Consider the following 21,704-nt stretch of genomic DNA (forward strand, 5'->3'; position numbering starts at 1 on the left):
ACACATCCTGGTCCCAGTAAGACACAACCTGGTCCCATTAGGACACATCCTGTTCCCAGTAGGACACATCCTGTTCCCAGTAGGACACATCCTGGTCCCAGTAGGACACAACCTGTTCCCAGTAGGACACATCCTGGTCCCAGTAGGACACAACCTGTTCCCAGTAGGACACATCCTGGTCCCAGTAGGACACATCCTGTTCCCAGTAGGAAACAACCTGGTCCCAGTAGGACACATCCTGGTCCCAGTAGGACACAACCTGGTCCCAGTAGGACACAACCTGGTCCCAGTAGGAAACAACCTGGTCCCAGTAGGACACAACCTGGTCCCAGTAGGACACAACCTGGTCCCAGTAGGAAACAACCTGGTCCCAGTAGGACACAACCTGGTCCCAGTAGGACACAACCTGGTCCTAGTAGGACACAACCTGGTCCTAGTAGGACACAACCTGGTCCCAGTAGGACACATCCTGGTCCCAGTAGGACACAACCTGGTCCTAGTAGGACACAACCTGGTCCGAGTAGGACACAACCTGGTCCCAGTAGGACATAAACAAAATGTCAGGAAAAAATGAACCAATAGAATCTCTGTGCTCTGAACCACCTGCAACGTCTCAGTAATAAAAGTGGTGCTGGGAAATTCCCAGTGTTCCCAGTAGGACAGAATCTGTCCTCTGTGTTTTCCTGTCCAAGTTCAGTTTGACATCAGGTCCTCTTCCTCCTCTTCCTCCTCCTCTTCTTCCTACTCCTCATCTTCTTCCTCCTCCTCCTCCTCCTCCTCTTCCTCCTCCTCCTCTTCTTCTTCCTCCTCCTCCTCCTCTTCTTCTTCCTCTTCTTCCTCCTCTTCTTCCTCCTCCTCCTCCTCTTCTTCCTCCTCCTCCTCCTCCTCCTCCTCCTCTTCTTCCTCCTCCTCCTCCTCCTCCTCCTCCTCTTCCTCTTCTTCCTCCTCCTCCTCCTCCTCTTCTTCCTACTCCTCCTCTTCTTCCTCCTCCTCCTCCTCCACTTCCTCCTCCTCCTCCTCCTCCTCCTCCTCCTCTTCTTCTTCCTCCTCCTCCTCCTCCTCCTCTTCCTCCACCCCACGCCGCCCCACGCCGCCCCATCCCCACGCCGCCCCGTCTCCACGCCGCCCCGTCCCCACGCCGCCCCGTACACACGCCGCCCCACGCCACCCCATCCCCACGCCGCCCCGTACACACGCCGCCCCACGCCACCCCATCCCCACGCCGCCCCGTCCCCACGCCGCCCCGTCCCCACCCCATCCCCACGCCGCCCCGTCCCCACCCCATCCCCACGCCGCCCCGTCCCCACGCCACCCCGTCCCCACGCCGCCCCGTCCCCACGCCACCCCGTCCCCACGCCACCCCATCCCCACGCCGCCCCGTCCCCACGCCGCCCCGTCCCCACGCCACCCCATCCCCACGCCGCCCCGTCCCCACGCCGCCCCGTCCCCACGCCACCCCGTCCCCGCGCCGCGGCGTCCTCCCTTACATCTGAGCACGGCTGTAAACCAGTCCCAACCGGTTGTCTCTGACTGGTTAGGGACCTTTATGTCCACGTGGACATGGAAAGGTGACGATAAGGACGTGTGAATGTCCTCCCTACCTGCTGTAAACATGACAGGACAACCTGTTGATGACACGGTCAGACCTGAACCTGCAGTAGTCTTCACAGATGTCCTTGATGGCGGTAACGGACATCACCATGGCAATGGGGACGATGGATATCTCCGGCTGGAAGGCCTCCACCACGGGGACGAAGTTCAAAGCAGCAAGGAAGATGAAGTAGACGTTGGCGAAGCGATGCAGCTGTTCAAACACATTTCTGGGCAGGAAGGACAGAAGCGAGTACTTGCTGGTCCGGATGTGATTGGTTTTATAGTCCTTCAGAAGACATTTCAGCTCCTCGTCCTCGCTGAAGGACGGTCCAACTGTCCTCTGCAGGCACGCCTTGGTAGACCGCTGTTGGGACGCTCGCTCCAAATACATGAGTCCAGACCTGCAGGCTCCACAGATGGGGCTTCAGTCGTCTCTCTCTGATCTGGAGTCTGCTAGAGTCCAGATCCCTGGGACATGGACCCAGTCCCTAATCCGGATCGAGTCAATCCAGATCCAGCAGGAAAGACCGGAGTGTTACCAGCCAGAAGACGGATTCACAGCCGCTCCCCTTCTGACCAAAGTCCATCTTTACAGCCGCTGCAGGGAGCGTCCCAGAGGACGGAGACATAATACAGCCAGAGGACGGAGACATAATACAGCAGGAGGACGGAGACATAATACAGCAGGAGGACGGAGACATAATAATACAGCCAGAGGACAGAGACATAATACAGCCAGAGGACGGAGACATAATACAGCAGGAGGACGGAGACATAATAATACAGCCAGAGGACAGAGACATAATACAGCCAGAGGACAGAGACATAATACAGCCAGAGGACGGAGACATAATACAGCAGGAGGACGGAGACATAATACAGCAGGAGGACGGAGACATAATAATACAGCCAGAGGACAGAGACATAATACAGCCAGAGGACGGAGACATAATACAGCCAGAGGACGGAGACATAATACAGCCAGAGGACGGAGACATAATACAGCCAGAGGACGGAGACATAATACAGCCAGAGGACAGAGACATAATACAGCCAGAGGACAGAGACATAATACAGCCAGAGGACGGAGACATAATACAGCCAGAGGACGGAGACATAATACAGCAGGAGGACGGAGACATAATACAGCAGGAGGACGGAGACATAATAATACAGCCAGAGGACAGAGACATAATACAGCCAGAGGACGGAGACATAATACAGCCAGAGGACGGAGACATAATACAGCCAGAGGACGGAGACATAATACAGCAGGAGGACGGAGACATAATAATACAGCCAGAGGACAGAGACATAATACAGCCAGAGGACGGAGACATAATACAGCCAGAGGACGGAGACATAATACAGACAGAGGACGGAGACATAATACAGCCAGAGGACGGAGACATAATAATACAGCCAGAGGACGGAGACATAATAATACAGCCAGAGGACGGAGACATAATACAGCAGGAGGACGGAGACATAATAATACAGCCAGAGGACAGAGACATAATACAGCCAGAGGACGGAGACATAATAATACAGCCAGAGGACAGAGACATAATACAGCCAGAGGACGGAGACATAATACAGCCAGAGGACGGAGACATAATACAGCCAGAGGACGGAGACATAATACAGCAGGAGGACGGAGACATAATAATATAGCCAGAGGACAGAGACATAATACAGCCAGAGGACGGAGACATAATAATACAGCCAGAGGACAGAGACATAATACAGCCAGAGGACGGAGACATAATACAGCCAGAGGACGGAGACATAATACAGCCAGAGGACGGAGACATAATACAAACAGAGGACGGAGACATAATACAGACAGAGGACGGAGACATAATACAAACAGAGGACAGAGACATAATACAGCCAGAGGACGGAGACATAATACAGCCAGAGGACGGAGACATAATAATACAGCCAGAGGACAGAGACATAATACAGCCAGAGGACGGAGACATAATACAGCCAGAGGACGGAGACATAATACAGCCAGAGGACAGAGACATAATACAGCCAGAGGACGGAGACATAATACAGACAGAGGACGGAGACATAATACAAACAGAGGACAGAGACATAATACAGCCAGAGGACGGAGACATAATACAGCCAGAGGACGGAGACATAATACAGCCAGAGGACGGAGACATAATACAGACAGAGGACGGAGACATAATACAGACAGAGGACGGAGACATAATACAGCCAGAGGACGGAGACATAATACAGACAGAGGACGGAGACATAATACAGACAGAGGACGGAGACATAATAATACAGCCAGAGGACAGAGACATAATACAGCCAGAGGACAGAGACATAATACAGCCAGAGGACGGAGACATAATACAGACAGAGGACGGAGACATAATAATACAGCAAGAGGACGGAGACATAATAATACAGCCAGAGGACGGAGACATAATACAGCCAGAGGACGGAGACATAATACAGACAGAGGACAGAGACATAATACAGACAGAGGACAGAGACATAATACAGACAGAGGACGGAGACATAATACAGCCAGAGGACGGAGACATAATACAGACAGAGGACGGAGACATAATACAGACAGAGGACGGAGACATAATAATACAGCCAGAGGACAGAGACATAATACAGACAGAGGACGGAGACATAATACAGACAGAGGACAGAGACATAATACAGACAGAGGACGGAGACATAATACAGCCAGAGGACGGAGACATAAAACAGACAGAGGACGGAGACATAATACAGCCAGAGGACGGAGACATAATACAGCCAGAGGACGGAGACATAATACAGACAGAGGACGGAGACATAATACAGCCAGAGGACGGAGACATAATACAGACAGAGGACAGAGACATAATACAGCCAGAGGACGGAGACATAATACAGACAGAGGACGGAGACATAATAATACAGCCAGAAGACGGAGACATACTACAGACAGAGGACGGAGACATAATACAAACAGAGGACAGAGACATAATACAGCCAGAGGACGGAGACATAATAATACAGCCAGAGGACGGAGACATACTACAGACAGAGGACGGAGACATAATACAAACAGAGGACAGAGACATAATACAGCCAGAGGACGGAGACATAATACAGACAGAGGACGGAGACATAATAATACAGCCAGAGGACGGAGACATACTACAGACAGAGGACGGAGACATAATACAAACAGAGGACAGAGACATAATACAGCCAGAGGACAGAGACATAATACAGCCAGAGGACGGAGACATACTACAGACAGAGGACGGAGACATAATACAGACAGAGGACGGAGACATAATACAGACAGAGGACGGAGACATAATACAGCCAGAGGACGGAGACATAATACAGACAGAGGACGGAGACATAATAATACAGCCAGAAGACGGAGACATACTACAGACAGAGGACGGAGACATAATACAAACAGAGGACAGAGACATAATACAGCCAGAGGACGGAGACATAATACAGCCAGAGGACGGAGACATAATACAGACAGAGGACGGAGACATAATAATATAGCCAGAGGACGGAGACATAATACAGCCAGAGGACGGAGACATAATACAGCCAGAGGACGGAGACATAATACAGCCAGAGGACGGAGACATAATACAGACAGAGGACGGAGACATAATAATACAGACAGAGGACGGAGACATAATAATACAGCCAGAGGACGGAGACATAATACAGCCAGAGGACAGAGACATAATACAGCCAGTATATGTATTATGATTCCTGCCATTGGGGTTCCATTGCAGGAATCCAGAAATATTGCCACATACCATATGCAGGAAGTTGGGAAGAGGGTTTTGACCACAGACTGTATATAAAGAGATGGGCGGAGCCCCCATGACGTGGAGCTGAGAGGGGGGCTGTGAGCGTCATTGTGGATGATTGACATCGAGCGAACTCCAAGCTTTCTGTAGCTAAGAGCTAACCGAGCTAACCTGGAGATAATAGGAGCTAATCAGCTAACGGAGGTAAGTGGGCTAAAGCTAAGTCATGTTGTTAACCGGCTAAAAACCGCGGTTGTTCTACGTTCTTCTGACTTGAAGCCGGAGATCGGTACCTGTCAATCAAAAGGACACGCCCCTAAATATGCCGAACTTCGAGATTAAATTACTTTTAAACGGGCGAGTTAGAAAAAAATTCACTCCCCCCACAGTTGTTATGAAGGTAAACCTGACCTATTAAACCTAAAATGGATTTTTGTTCCAGGCTGTAAACATGTTTATTCCTGCTGTAAGCATGTTTATTTCTGCTGTAAACGTTCCCTTTCAGTTGATCCACTCGGTACAACACATATAGTATGGGATATCACACCCTCGCGTGTCCTAGCTGAAGACACCTCTAATCACGCCTTAAGGCAAATGACGTGTGATGATGTGGGTGGGGTCTCGTCCACACTTTTATACCACAGTCATTACCGTCATTCCTCAGTTCTTACGCTCTTCACCTCGCTAGGAACACCTCTGGCTAACTAGCTACCGCTAGTTAGCTTTGCTTCCAGAAGACTACAGCCAACCTGAAACTAGCTAAACTGCTCTTGTTGGTATTAGTCACTGCTGCCTGCTGGTTAGCGTGATTGTCCACAGAGCGCTGTTTCGGGTTCATTCTGGTAACAAGCTCGGTTTCTCATGATGAGTACCAAGCCAAAGCAAGCGAAGCGAAAGTCTTCTGTTCGCCCCTGTCCTCAGGGGTGCGGCTTTTCGCTTCACGAAAAAGACCAGCATGAAGCGTGCCCCGTCTGTCTCAGGATCGTCCACGCCAGGAGAGCGTTGATGGACCCTGAAGCCTGCGAGTTCTGTCGCCAGCTTCAGCACTCAACCCTGGAAAGATGGGTCAAGTTTCTAGAACGAGTGCTGGGAAAGACCGCTGCCGCAGCCGCTGACCCCCTGGCTCTCCAAGTCCATGGACCCGGCCTCGTCCTGTTCCGAGGAGGACGGGCTGTTGGTCGATGTCCCTGTATCTAACTGGGCAGACCACATGGAGTCTGTTACAGGGCTGGCTGAAACCGAACAGGCACACCTGGAGGGCGCCATGGATACTCAGTACCAGATGGATGCTCAGGAGGTGGACGAGGACTTCCTGGACATTGGTCTGGAGGTTCATGGCCTGACGGACGACGACCATGATGAGTTTGCATCAGACCAGTTTGCTGCTGGCGCAGTCCTAGGATTTATCTTTCCTCTCTCTGTGCCGTCGGGCGGCGGGGAAACGTGAGGTAGACTGGCCCTCCCCTCCTCCGGCACAGAAGACCTCTCGCTTTGCCGGATTTTATCTCCCACCTGAACCGACTACGGTGAAAAACCGTTTGCCGATGTACCCGGACTTTGTTTCCGAGCTAACATCGTCATGGAGTAAGCCTCTGTCTAACCGCGTCACAGTACCCGGGTATGGACAGTTTTCGGATTTGGAGGGTGCCGAGAATGAGGGGCTGGTTAACCCACCGCCCATGGAGCCCTCTTTAGCGGCTTATTTGGCCCCATCCCACAATCATGGTGTGAATGGCCCGACTACTCTCCCATCCAAGCACTGTAGATTTTCCGCTTCACAGCTGGATAAAGTCTACCAGTCGCAGGCGGCTACAGCGCATGCACTTAGCACCGTAACAATGCTCCAGACCTATCAGGCCATATGTCTGGCGGAGCTTGGTGCAAATGTCCCTCCGGAAAATCCACTGACATCTACTCTGAATGAGGTCAGGATCGCCACGGATTACATCCTCCGTGTTTCCCGCGGCGCGGCTCTTTCCCTAGGTAGGGGAATGGCTTCCACCGTGGTGGCACACAGACATCTGTGGTTGACACTCTCTGACGTTCTGGAAAGAGACAGGGTTGCTTATTTGGATGAGCCGGTGTCTGCAGGGGGTTTGTTTGGGCAATTCCTTGATGCTATACAGGCTAAGTCTGAACTAAGGAAAAAGCAAACTGAAGCACTGAGAAACGTCATCCCCAGACGTGACGCGAGACCCAAACTCCATACGAGTACTTGCAAACCTACAGCACCACCTCCTCCTCCTCCAAAGAGGACAGCGTTCACTGCTAACTCAGGTCCACACGCAGCGAAACTGCAGGACCAAGTACCTCGCCAGTCAGCCTGGAGCAAGGGTCCCCCACAAAACTTCAGAAGAGACACTACGCCTCAAAGGAAGAAGCGAAGAAGTAGGGGATGGATGCCCTAGCCCAGGGGTCACCAACTCCAGTCCTCAAGGGCTACCATCCTGCAGGTTTTAGTGTTTCCCTTGTACAACACATTTGATTCAAGTGAAAAGGTTCTCCAAGAACTTGTCATCTTCTGCACCTGCCTGTTAATGAGCCATCGGTTTGGGTCAGGTGTGTTGTACCTGGAAAACACTAAAACAGGATGGTAGCCCTTCAGGACCGGAGTTGGTGACCCCTGCCCTAGCCCATCCATGGCCCAGAGTGCTGCTGTATGCATTTCCACCCGTGGAAATGATACTTCCAGTTCTAGAGAGGATCCGCAGTCAAGGCCTGTCCCTGATTCTGGTAGCCTCAAGATGGCCAGCAAAGGCGTGGTATGCAGAAATAGTCAGTCTGCTGGCGGCCAGACCGTGGCGGCTCCCAGTCTGCCGAGATCTCCTGTCTCAGGCACAGGGCGAGATACTCCACCCTCGTCCAGAACTGTGGCAACTGTATGCCTACCTGTTGAGAGGCCTAACTTGATTGCTGAGTGTCTGCCCCCTGCGGTGGTGGCGACCATTCAAAGTGCTAGAGCATCTTCCACCATGGGCTTGTATGCTTATAAATGGCACGCTTTTGAGCGGTGGTGTCAGGACAGGGACATAGTGCCTTTTCAGTATTCCATTGTGGATGTCTTGACGTTCCTTCAAGAACTACTGGATAAGGGTCTCTCTTTCTCCACAATAAATTTCTATTTAGCCGCTATTTCTGCCTGCCACGTTACTTTTGATGGGACAACACCTGGTGCTCATCCTTTGACCATTGGGTTTCTGAAAGGGGTCTGCAGACTGAGACCTGTGATTAGATCAAGCATCCCTGCATGGGATTTGACTTTGGTACTTGAGGCCCTTTGTGGTCCTCCTATTGAGCCTGTTGAGTCTATTGACATGGAGTTTTTGTCATACAAGACTGCTATGCTTCTTGCCCTGACATCTGCGAAACGAGTTGGGGATCTCCATGCACTCTCAGTGCATTCCTCATGCACTTAGTTTGCAGCAGATGGTTCGAGGGTAACATTGCGCCCAAATACCGCATACTTACCAAAGATTATTCCATCTGACTACAGTTCCATGGTAATTGAACTGTTGAGCTTTTTCCCCCCTCCTTTTGAGTCGGAGCGGAGGAGATTACACTGCTTGTGTCCAGTACGGTCATTGCGTGTTTACACGACCCACACTCAGAGTGTACGATTGTGCGACCAGCTGTTAGTTTGCTTTGCTGGTTCAGAGCTCTGTCTAGGCAGAGGCTGTCACACTGGATTGTTGAGGCCATTTCCATAGTTTACAGTAGCAGGGGTCTTTCCCCACCTCGTGGTGTCAGAGCTCACTCAACTAGAGGCATGGCCGCATCATGGGCCCTTTTTGAGGGAGTCCCTGTACGTGACATATGTGCTGCAGCCAGTTGGGCATCACCACACACGTTTGCACAGTTTTACAGCTTGGACGTTACGGCCCTTTCAGTGGCCAACTCTGTTCTCTCTGCTGGATCGGCGCCACATTAGGCTGCTGCTTTGGCCCAGGTTCGGTAGCTGCTCGGCGGGGCGTGTATATATATATATATCCCATACTATATGTGTTGTACCGAGTGGATCGACTGAAAGGGAATGTAATGTTATGCATATAACTGCTGTTCCCTGAAGAAGAGGAACGAGGTACAACACAGGTTGCCCCCTCGCAGCTGTGCTCGGTGAAGAGTGGCTATCGAACTGAGGAATGACGGTAATGACTGTGGACGAGGCCCCACCCACATCATCACACATCATTTGCCTAAAGGCGTGATTAGAGGTGTCTTCAGCTAGGACACGCGAGGGCGTGATATCCCAGACTATATGTGTTGTACCTCGTTCCTCTCCTTCAGGGAACAGTAGTTATATGCATAACATTACGTTGCATAACAGGTCACATTGGCCTGGCGCCTGAGAGAGAGGCAGCAGGTCACAGTAGCTCCTGGGTTTCACACCTTTTCACACCTTCTAGAGTTGACTTTTTGTCTTTTTTTTCTCTCTTTTTTCCTCACTTTACCTGCCTTATGAAACATGAAACATGTTTTTCGGGCGTTTTTGTTTGTTTAAACTGCTTTTTTGGTTTTTCTCTGGACTTTTTGTGTTTGGCTGTCTGGCCCAGCAGCACTGCCGGCCCTTTGTGTATTCCAGAGAACAGCTTCTTTCTCTGGCCAGGGTCCCATTCCTGAGTGGAGCTAAGCCAGTCATCCCCAAGCAACTGCAGAGGAAGAAGCGCCGAGGAGTCCGTGCTGGAGCGAAAGTGAAGGAGCGGAGGAGGAAGTTCAAGCCTGCAGTTCCAGCTGTGCTTATGGGGAACGTGAGGTCTTTGGGGAATAAGATGGACGAACTTCATGCGCTTGTCCGGACTCAGAAGGAGTATGCTGTGAGTAGTATCATGTGCTTCACGGAGACATGGCTCCATGCGGACTTCCCTGATCACAGCGCGTCTGTACCCGGCTTCAAAACTCTACGTGCGGACAGAGACAAGCACCTGAGCGGTAAGAAGAAAGGCGGTGGAATTGCTATTCTTGTGAACGAGCGGTGGTGCAATCCTAGACATATTACTGTGAAGGAGCGTGTCTGCTCACCGGACATTGAGCTGTTGGCTGTGGGATTACGTCCTTATTATTTACCAAGGGAATTCACGTCTGTGCAGTTCATTGGAGTCTACATTCCGCCCTCAGCGGACGAGGCTGCTGCGTGTGACACTTTACACTCCACTGTAGCAGGACTACAGGCTAAACATCCGGAGGCCCTCGTCCTTATTTCTGGGGATTTTAATCATGTTTCTCTTGACTCTGTCCTGCCCACCTTTAATCAGTTTGTGAACTGTGCCACACGGGACAATAAAACTTTGGACCTGCTGTATGCTAATTCCAAGGATGCATACAGCTCCACTGCCCTGCCCCCCCTCGGCCGATCGGATCATAACCTTATCTGGATGTCACCGGAGTATGTCCCTGTTGTGAAGAGGCTTCCTGTTTCCACTAGAACTGTGAGGAAGTGGAGCCAGGGGGCCACTGAGGCGCTGCAGGACTGCTTTGGCACTACAGACTGGGATGTGCTCTGTCAGGACCATGGGGAGGACATCAACAGTTTAACGGACTGCATCACGGACTACATCAACTTCTGTGAGGATGTAGCTGTGCCCACTCAGACTGTCAGCTGTTATCCGAACAACAAGCCCTGGATCACCAGTCAGCTGAAGGGTCTTCTTAATCAGAAGAAGAGGGCTTTTGCGTCTGGTGATAGGGACAAGTTGAAAGAGATACAGGGACAGATCAAGGTCAGACTAAGGGAGTGTAGGAGCGCTTATGGGAGGAAGCTGGAGGCCAAGCTCCAGCAGAACAACACCAGAGAGGTTTGGAGGGGTGTAAAGTCCATCACTGGCTTCAACACCAAAGCCAAACAACAGGATGGTGGAGAGGACATGGCTGAACGACTCAATCTGCATTTCAACAGATTTAGCCTCTCACCTCCTGTTGCCCCCTCCTCCTCCCCTCCTGTACTCACACTTCCTGGACCGTCTACACACACCTCCCCACAGAGCACTCAGACGGACAATCAACAACCCTCACCTTCAGCCCCCTTGTCCCAGCTCAACACCCCTGCCCCCCTACCTGCCCCCCTGTCGCAGCTCAACACCTCTACCCCCCTACCTGCCCCCACCCCCACAGAGGAAACGTCCCCTCTGACATTGACAGCCGGCCAGGTGAGGAAGCAGCTGGAAAAGGTTCGTCAGAACAAGTCTCCTGGACCGGACAAAGTCAACCCATGGGTCCTGAAGACTTGTGCTGCTCAGCTGACTGGAGTCCTGCACCTCATCTTCAACCTGAGTCTGAAGCTGGAGAAGATACCGGTGCTATGGAAGACCTCCTGTATAGTACCGGTACCAAAGAGGCCCGTCCCATCTGGCCTCAATGACTTCAGACCGGTTGCACTGACATCTCACGTGATGAAGGTGTTTGAGAGACTCGTCCTGGCCCAGCTGAGACCCCTCGTGTCATCTGCCCTGGACCCTTTACAGTTTGCATATCAGGCTCAACTTAGTGTGGATGATGCTGTCATCTATCTTCTGTAGCGTGCTCACTCACACCTGGATAGTGTTAAAGGCTCGGTGAGAATCATGTTTTTTGATTTCTCGAGTGCCTTTAACACTATTCAGCCTGTTTTGATGAGTGACAAGCTGCTCGGGATGGGTGTCAGCTCCTCCACTGTCTCCTGGATTGCTGACTACCTGTCTGGCAGGCCTCAGTATGTGCGGCTGGGGAACACCCTGTCTGATACTGTGGTCAGTAATGTAGGAGCTCCGCAGGGCACTGTCCTGTCTCCTTTCCTGTTCACTCTGTACACCTCTGATTTCCAGTACAGCTCCGGGTCCTGCCACCTGCAGAAGTTCTCTGATGACTCTGCGGTGGTGGGGTGTATCGGGGATGGACAGGAGATGGAGTACAGGACACTGATTGCAGACTTTGTGAAGTGGTCCCAGGCTAACCATCTGCTCCTGAATGTGGACAAGACAAAGGAGCTGGTCATCGACTTCAGGAGAAAGAGGACACCAGTGGAGCCCATCACCATCCAGGGCTCAGAGGTGGAGATAGTGGACTGCTACAAATATCTCGGAGTCCATGTGAACAGCAGACTAGACTGGAGGGACAACTGTAATGCTGTTTACAAGAAGGGCATGAGCAGACTGTACTTCCTGAGGAAGCTCAGGTCTTTCAATGTGTGCAGTAAACTGCTGGAGATCTTTTACCAGTCTGTGGTCTCCAGTGCCCTGTACTTCGCTGTGGCTTGCTGGGGCAGCAGTACATCCAAAAGGGACATCTCTCGGATTGACAAACTGATCCGCAAAGCTGGACAGGTGGTTGGCTGTCAACTGGAGACATTTGTGACAGTGAGGGACAGGGGGACTCTGGACAAACTGCTCTCTATTATGGACAATCCTGCTCATCCACTCCACCGGACTGTAGAGGGGCAAAGGAGCTCCTTCTCCAATAGACTTTTACAGCTGCGCTGTCACAGTGAGCGCTACAAGAACACATTCTTACCATTCTCTATACAGATGTACAATAACTCCCCACTTTGTGACAGATAACTAACATTCATTTCAAAGCCTCTGTGTAAACTGGCACTGCATTTAGTCACATGTTGTATATATTGTAAATTTCTAAATTTCCATATTCTATATTGCCAATTTTACTTGATAGTTTTATTTATCTTTGTAAAAGTGTACATATTCCAGATTGCTTTATGGATAGTACCTATTCTATTTTATTATTATTATTTACTTTTTTTTCTCTTACCTACTATTGCTGTTTCTATTTCTTCCTCTATTGCTGTTCTGAGCTACTGTGACAACAGAATTTCCCTTGTGGATGAATAAAGTCTGTCTAAGTCTAAGTCTAAGTCTATTTCTGCTGTGAAGTTGTTCTTTTTAACATGGGAGTCTATGGGAATTTGCTTTGTGTTGGAGCCCCTAGTGGATGAAGGGAAAAATTTTGACACTTCCGCATCAGCTTCACTTTTAACCACCGGCAGTTGCCGCTTGCTTCTGACTCACCCGCAGAAGACTCGGACCAGGTTGTTGTTGACCTTCTTGTCCAACAGGTAGCGTCTGTAGTCCTCCAGACCATCTTTGATACCGATAACCGTGAGGACCAGAAGCAGAGGGATCATGGTGATTTCCTTTTCAAAGGCTTCAACAACTGGAACCCAGTTCAGCAGCACCAGGAACAGGAAGTACAAGTTGGCAGCTCTGCAGGAACCAAAAACAAAACATGATTTATTTGCTGGTCTAAGATCTGGAGTAAGACTAGAATCCATCACTGATGTGGACCCTTATGCAGATTACACGCAGACCCTGGTCTGGACCTGTGTGGGTGTTAAAAACAGACCTGTGAAATTGCTGGAACAGGTTCTTTGGGATGAAGGTCAGGCAGGTGTACTTGGTGGTACGAATAGCGTTTCTCAGGTACTTCTTGGACAAAGCCTCATGTTGCTTTTGGTGGGGGCCATGACGGGCGAGCACCGTTCTCCTCTTCCGCTGGCTCTATGCAGGGAGCCGTGGGCATCCAGACGGTTTTGATTGGGCAGGCCGTTAGCGGTGGAGTACCAGCCTCGGCCCCGAATCTGCTGCCAGCAGCTGTTGACAGCGATGGCGGACCCAGTGGAAACTCTCCATCTACGTGGCAGGAAGTCTGGGAAGAGGCGCCGTTTCTCACTTCTCCAGTCTGGATCCAGACCAACTTCCTGGAAGGAAAACAAGAACGTTGCATCTTACAGAGAGAACAGGAACGTCCTCGTTCCCCTACATGTTACCTGTACCAATACATGTAACCTGTACTCGTACACGTTACAGGTTCCCTTACATGTAACCTGTACCCGTACACATTACAGGTTCCATTACATGTAACCTGGCCACATTGGGTCTGATCAGGTCACATCAGGCCACATCAAGTCCTATCGGGCCACATCAAGTCACATCAGGTCACATCAGGTGACATAAGGTCATATCAGGTCACATCAGGTCATATTGGGCCACATCGGGCCACATCAGGTCAAGTCAGGTCACATCAGGTCATATCGGGCCACATAAGGTCATATCAGGTCACATCAGGTCATATTGGGCCACATCGGGCCACATCAGGTCAAGTCAGGTCACATCAGGTCACGTCAGGTCATATCTGGTCACATCAGGTCACGTCAGGTCATATGGGGTCACATCAGGTCATATCGGGCCACATCAGTTCATATCGGGTCACATCAGGTCATATCGGGCCACATCAGGTCAAGTCATGTCACATCGGGTCATATCGGGTCACATCAGGTCCTATCGGGGCACATCAGGTCTTATCTGGTCACATCAGGTCATATCAGGTCAAGTCAGGTCACATCGGGTCACGTCAGGTCATATCGGGTCTCGTCAGGTCAAAATGGGTCACATCGGGCCACATCAGGTCACGTCAGGTCACATCATGTCACATCGGGTCACATCGGGCCACATCAGGTAAAAATGGGGTCACATCGGGCCACATCAGGTCACGTCAGGTCACATCATGTCACATCGGGTCACATCGGGCCACATCAGGTAAAATCGGGCCACATCAGGTCACATTGGGCACATCGGGTCACGTCAGGTCACATCATGTCACATCGGGCCACATCGGGCCACATCAGGTCACATCGGGCCACATCGGGTCACGTCACATAGTATCGGGTCACGTCAGGTCATATCAGGTCACATCTAGCCACATCGGGTCACGTCAGGTCACATCGGGTCACGTAGGGTCATATCGGGTCACGTCAGGTCATATCGGGCCACATTAGGTCACGTCAGGTCATATCGGGCCACATCAGGTCACATCATGTCACATCAGGTCACGTCGGGTCACATCGGGTCACATCAAATCATATCGGGCCACATCAGGTCACATCGGGTCACATCGGGTCACATCGGGCCACATCAGGTCACATCGGGTCACATCAGGTCACATCAGGTCACATCGGGTCACATCGGGCCACGTCGGGCCACGTCGGGTCACATCGGGTCACATCGGGTCACATCAGGTCACATCAGGTCACATCAGGTCACATCGGGTCACATCGGGTCACATCAGGTCACATCGGTCCACATCGGGCCACATCGGGCCACGTCGGGTCACATCGGGTCACATCGGGCCACATCATGTCACATCAGGTCACATCAGGCCACATCGGGTCACATCAGGTCACATCGGGTCACGTCAGGTCATATCGGGCCACATTAGGTCATTTCAGGTCATATCGGGCCACATTAGGTCATATCAGGTCACATCGGGTCACGTCAGGTAGTATCGGGTCATGTCAGGTCATATCAGGTCACATCTGGCCACATCAGGTCACATCATGTCACATCAGGTCACGTCGGGTCACATCGGGTCACATCAAATCATATCGGGTCACATCAGGTCACATCAGGTCACATCAGATCACATCGGGTCACATCAGGCCACATCGGGCCACGTCAGGTCACATCGGGTCACATCAGGTCACATCGGGTCACATCAGGTCACATCGGGCCACGTCAGGTCACATCGGGTCACGTCAGGTCATATCGGGCCACATTAGGTCATTTCAGGTCATATCGGGCCACATTAGGTCATATCAGGTCACATTGGGTCACGTCAGGTAGTATCGGGTCATGTCAGGTCATATCAGGTGACATCTGGCCACATCAGGTCACATCAGGTCACGTCGGGTCACATCGGGTCACATCAAATCATATCGGGCCACATCAGGTCACATCGGGCCACATCAGGTCACATCGGGCCACATCAGGTCACATCAGGTCACATCGGGCCACATCAGGTCACATCAGGTCACATCGGGCCACATCAGGTCACATCAGGTCACATCGGGTCACATCGGGTCACATCAGGTCACATCGGGCCACATCAGGTCACATCGGGTCCTATCAGGCCACATCGGGCCACGTCAGGTCACATCGGGTCACGTCAGGTCATATCGGGCCACATCAGATCACATCGGGTCACGTCAAGTCACATCGGGTCACGTCAGGTCATATCGGGCCACATCGGGTCACATCAGGTCACATCGGGTCACATCAGGTCACATCGGGTCACGTCAGGTCATATCGGGCCACATCAGGCCACATCGGGCCACGTCAAGTCACATCGGGCCACATTAGGTCATATCGGGCCACATTAGGTCATATCAGGTCACATCGGGTCACGTCAGGTAGTATCGGGTCATGTCAGGTCATATCAGGTCACATCTGGCCACATCGGGCCACATCAGGTCACATCGGGCCACATCGGGTCACATCAGGTCACATCGGGTCACATCAGGTCACATCTGGCCACATTGGGTCACATCAGGACACATCGGGCCACATCGGGTCACATCAGGCCACATCGGGCCACATCAGGTCACATCGGGCCACATCGGGTCACATCAGGTCACATCGGGTCACATCAGGTCACATCTGGCCACATTGGGTCACATCAGGTCACATCGGGTCACATCGGGTCACATCAGGTCACATCAGGTCACATCAGATCACATCGGGTCACATCAGGCCACATCGGGCCACGTCAGGTCACATCGGGTCACGTCAGGTCATATCGGGCCACATTAGGTCATATCAGGTCACATCGGGTCACGTCAGGTAGTATCGGGTCATGTCAGGTCATATCAGGTCACATCTGGCCACATCGGGCCACATCAGGTCACATCGGGCCACATCGGGTCACATCAGGTCACATCAGGTCACATCTGGCCACATTGGGTCACATCAGGACACATCGGGCCACATCGGGTCACATCAGGCCACATCGGGCCACATCAGGTCACATCGGGCCACATCGGGTCACATCAGGTCACATCGGGTCACATCAGGTCACATCTGGCCACATTGGGTCACATCAGGTCACATCGGGTCACATCGGGTCACATCAGGTCACATCAGGTCACATCAGATCACATCGGGTCACATCAGGCCACATCGGGCCACGTCAGGTCACATCGGGTCACGTCAGGTCATATCGGGCCACATTAGGTCATATCAGGTCACATCGGGTCACGTCAGGTAGTATCGGGTCATGTCAGGTCATATCAGGTCACATCTGGCCACATCGGGCCACATCAGGTCACATCGGGCCACATCGGGTCACATCAGGTCACATCAGGTCACATCAGGTCACATCTGGCCACATTGGGTCACATCAGGACACATCGGGCCACATCGGGTCACATCAGGCCACATCGGGCCACATCGGGCCACATCGGGCCACATCGGGCCACATCGGGTCACATCAGGTCACATCGGGTCACATCAGGTCATATCAGGTCATATCGGGCCACATCAGGTCACATCAGGTCACATCAGATCACATCGGGTGACATCAGGCCACATCGGGTCACGTCAGGTCATATCGGGCCACATTAGGTCATTTCAGGTCATATCGGGCCACATTAGGTCATATCAGGTCACATCGGGTCACGTCAGGTAGTATCGGGTCATGTCAGGTCATATCAGGTCACATCTGGCCACATCAGGTCACATCATGTCACATCATGTCACATCAGGTCACGTTGGGTCACATCGGGCCACATCAGGTCACATCGGGTCACATCGGGTCACATCAGGTCACATCAGGCCACATCGGGCCACGTCAGGTCACATCGGGTCACATCGGGTCACATCGGGCCACATCAGATCACATCGGGTCACATCAGGCCACATCGGGCCACGTCAGGTCACATCGGGTCACGTCAGGTCATATCGGGCCACATTAGGTCATTTCAGGTCATATCGGGCCACATGAGGTCACATCTGGCCACATCATGTCACATCATGTCACATCATGTCACATCATGTCACATCAAGGTCACGTCGGGTCACATCGGGTCACATCAAATCATATCGGGCCACATCAGGTCACATCAGGTCACATCGGGCCACATCAGGTCACATCAGGTCACTTCGGGCCACATCAGGTCACATCAGGTCACATCGGGTCACATCGGGTCACATCAGGTCACATCAGGTCACATCGGGTCACATCAGGTCACATCGGGTCACATCAGGTCACATCAGATCACATCAGGCCACATCGGGCCATGTCAGGTCACATCGGGTCACGTCAGGTCATATCGGGCCACATTAGGTCATTTCAGGTCATATCGGGCCACATTAGGTCATATCAGGTCACATCGGGTCACGTCAGGTAGTATCGGGTCACGTCAGGTAGTATCGGGTCATGTCAGGTCATATCAGGTCACATCTGGCCACATCAGGTCACATCATGTCACATCAGGTCACGTCGGGTCACATCAGGTCACATCAAATCATATCGGGCCACATCAGGTCACATCAGGTCACATCGGGCCACATCAGGTCACATCAGGTCACATCGGGCCACGTCAGGTCACATCGGGCAACATCGGGTCACATCAGGTCACATCGGGCCACATCAGGTCACATCAGATCACATCGGGTCACATCAGGCCACATCGGGTCACGTCAGGTCACATCGGGTCACGTCAGGTCATATCGGGCCACATTAGGTCATTTCAGGTCATATCAGGTCACATTAGGTCATATCAGGTCACATCGGGTCACGTCAGGTAGTATCGGGTCATGTCAGGTCATATCAGGTCACATCTGGCCACATCAGGTCACATCATGTCACATCAGGTCACGTCGGGTCACATCGGGTCACATCAAATCATATCGGGCCACATCGGGCCACATCAGGTCACATCAGGTCACATCGGGTCACATCGGGCCACATCAGGTCACATCAGATCACATCGGGTCACATCAGGCCACATCGGGCCACGTCAGGTCACATCGGGTCACGTCAGGTCATATCGGGCCACATTATGTCATTTCAGGTCATATCGGGCCACATTAGGTCATATCAGGTCACATCGGGTCACGTCAGGTAGTATCGGGTCATGTCAGGTCATATCAGGTCACATCTGGCCACATCAGGTCACATCATGTCACATCAGGTCACATCGGGTCACATCGGGTCACATCAAATCATATCGGGCCACATCAGGTCACATCAGGTCACATCGGGCCACATCAGGTCACATCGGGCCACATCAGGTCACATCGGGCCACATCAGGTCACATCAGGTCACATCGGGCCACATCAGGTCACATCGGGTCACATCGGGTCACATCGGGTCACATCAGGTCACATCGGGTCACATCGGGTCACATCAGGTCACATCAGGTCACATCAGGTCACATCAGGTCACATCAGGCCACATCGGGTCACGTCAGTCATATCGGGCCACATTAGGTCATTTCAGGTCATATCGGGCCACATTAGGTCATATCAGGTCACATCAGGTCACATCAGATCACATCGGGTCACATCAGGTCACATCGGGTCACGTCAGTCATATCGGGCCACATTAGGTCATTTCAGGTCATATCGGGCCACATTAGGTCATATCAGGTCACATCGGGTCACGTCAGGTAGTATCGGGTCACGTCAGGTCATATCAGGTCACATCTGGCTACATCGGGTCACATCAAATCATATCGGGCCACATCAGGTCACATCAGGTCACATCGGGCAACACCAGGTCACATCAGGTCACATCGGGCCACATCAGGTCACATCAGATCACATCGGGTCACATCAGGTCACATCGGGCCACATCAGGTCACATCGGGTCACGTCGGGTCACATCGGGTCACATCAAATCATATCGGGCCACATCAGGTCACATCGGGCCACATCAGGTCACGTCAGGCCATATCGGGCCACATCAGGTCACATCATGTCACGTCAGGTCACATCGGGTCACATCAGGCCACATCGGGCCACGTCAAGTCACATCGGGTCACGTCAGGTCATATCGGGCCACATTAGGTCATTTCAGGTCATATCGGGCCACATTAGGTCATTTCAGGTCATATCGGGCCACATGAGGTCACATCTGGCCACATCAGGTCACATCATGTCACATCATGTCACATCATGTCACATCATGTCACATCAGGTCACGTCGGGTCACATCGGGTCACATCAAATCATATCGGGCCACATCAGGTCACATCAGGTCACATCGGGCCACATCAGGTCACATCAGGTCACTTCGGGCCACATCAGGTCACATCAGGTCACATCGGGTCACATCGGGTCACATCAGGTCACATCAGGTCACATCGGGTCACATCAGGTCACATCGGGTCACATCAGGTCACATCAGATCACATCAGGCCACATCGGGCCATGTCAGGTCACATCGGGTCACGTCAGGTCATATCGGGCCACATTAGGTCATTTCAGGTCATATCGGGCCACATTAGGTCATATCAGGTCACATCGGGTCACGTCAGGTAGTATCGGGTCACGTCAGGTAGTATCGGGTCATGTCAGGTCATATCAGGTCACATCTGGCCACATCAGGTCACATCATGTCACATCAGGTCACGTCGGGTCACATCAGGTCACATCAAATCATATCGGGCCACATCAGGTCACATCAGGTCACATCGGGCCACATCAGGTCACATCAGGTCACATCGGGCCACGTCAGGTCACATCGGGCAACATCGGGTCACATCAGGTCACATCGGGTCACATCAGGTCATATCGGGCCACATCAGGTCACATCAGGTCACATCAGATCACATCGGGTCACATCAGGCCACATCGGGTCACGTCAGGTCACATCGGGTCACGTCAGGTCATATCGGGCCACATTAGGTCATTTCAGGTCATATCAGGTCACATTAGGTCATATCAGGTCACATCGGGTCACGTCAGGTAGTATCGGGTCATGTCAGGTCATATCAGGTCACATCTGGCCACATCAGGTCACATCATGTCACATCAGGTCACGTCGGGTCACATCGGGTCACATCAAATCATATCGGGCCACATCGGGCCACATCAGGTCACATCAGGTCACATCGGGCCACATCAGGTCACATCAGATCACATCAGGCCACATCGGGCCACATCGGGCCACGTCAGGTCACATCGGGTCACGTCAGGTCATATCGGGCCACATTATGTCATTTCAGGTCATATCGGGCCACATTATGTCATTTCAGGTCATATCGGGCCACATTAGGTCATATCAGGTCACATCGGGTCACGTCAGGTAGTATCGGGTCATGTCAGGTCATATCAGGTCACATCTGGCCACATCAGGTCACATCATGTCACATCAGGTCACATCGGGTCACATCGGGTCACATCAAATCATATCGGGCCACATCAGGTCACATCAGGTCACATCGGGCCACATCAGGTCACATCGGGCCACATCAGCTCACATCGGGCCACATCAGGTCACATCAGGTCACATCGGGCCACATCAGGTCACATCGG

The 21,704-nt window shown here is 52.0% G+C and overlaps 1 protein-coding gene across 1 annotated transcript in view; it reads right to left on the reverse strand.

The window, feature by feature from the left end:
* The window catches only part of atp10d (ATPase phospholipid transporting 10D), a gene marked incomplete at its 5' end in the record, with an annotated part of 93,406 nt that extends 79,386 nt beyond the window's left edge, over window positions 1-14,020 (reverse strand). The window contains 4 exon segments of the mRNA XM_079262006.1: window positions 13,400-13,594; window positions 13,734-13,879; window positions 13,882-13,965; window positions 13,967-14,020. Coding sequence (XP_079118132.1) covers window positions 13,400-13,594; window positions 13,734-13,879; window positions 13,882-13,965; window positions 13,967-14,020 — 479 coding nt within the window.
* Window positions 14,021-21,704: the final 7,684 nt, after the last annotated feature.

Source organism: Telmatherina bonti, assembly GCF_933228915.1.
Source record: "Telmatherina bonti genome assembly, chromosome: 22".
Taxonomy (NCBI): Eukaryota; Metazoa; Chordata; class Actinopteri; order Atheriniformes; family Telmatherinidae; genus Telmatherina; species Telmatherina bonti.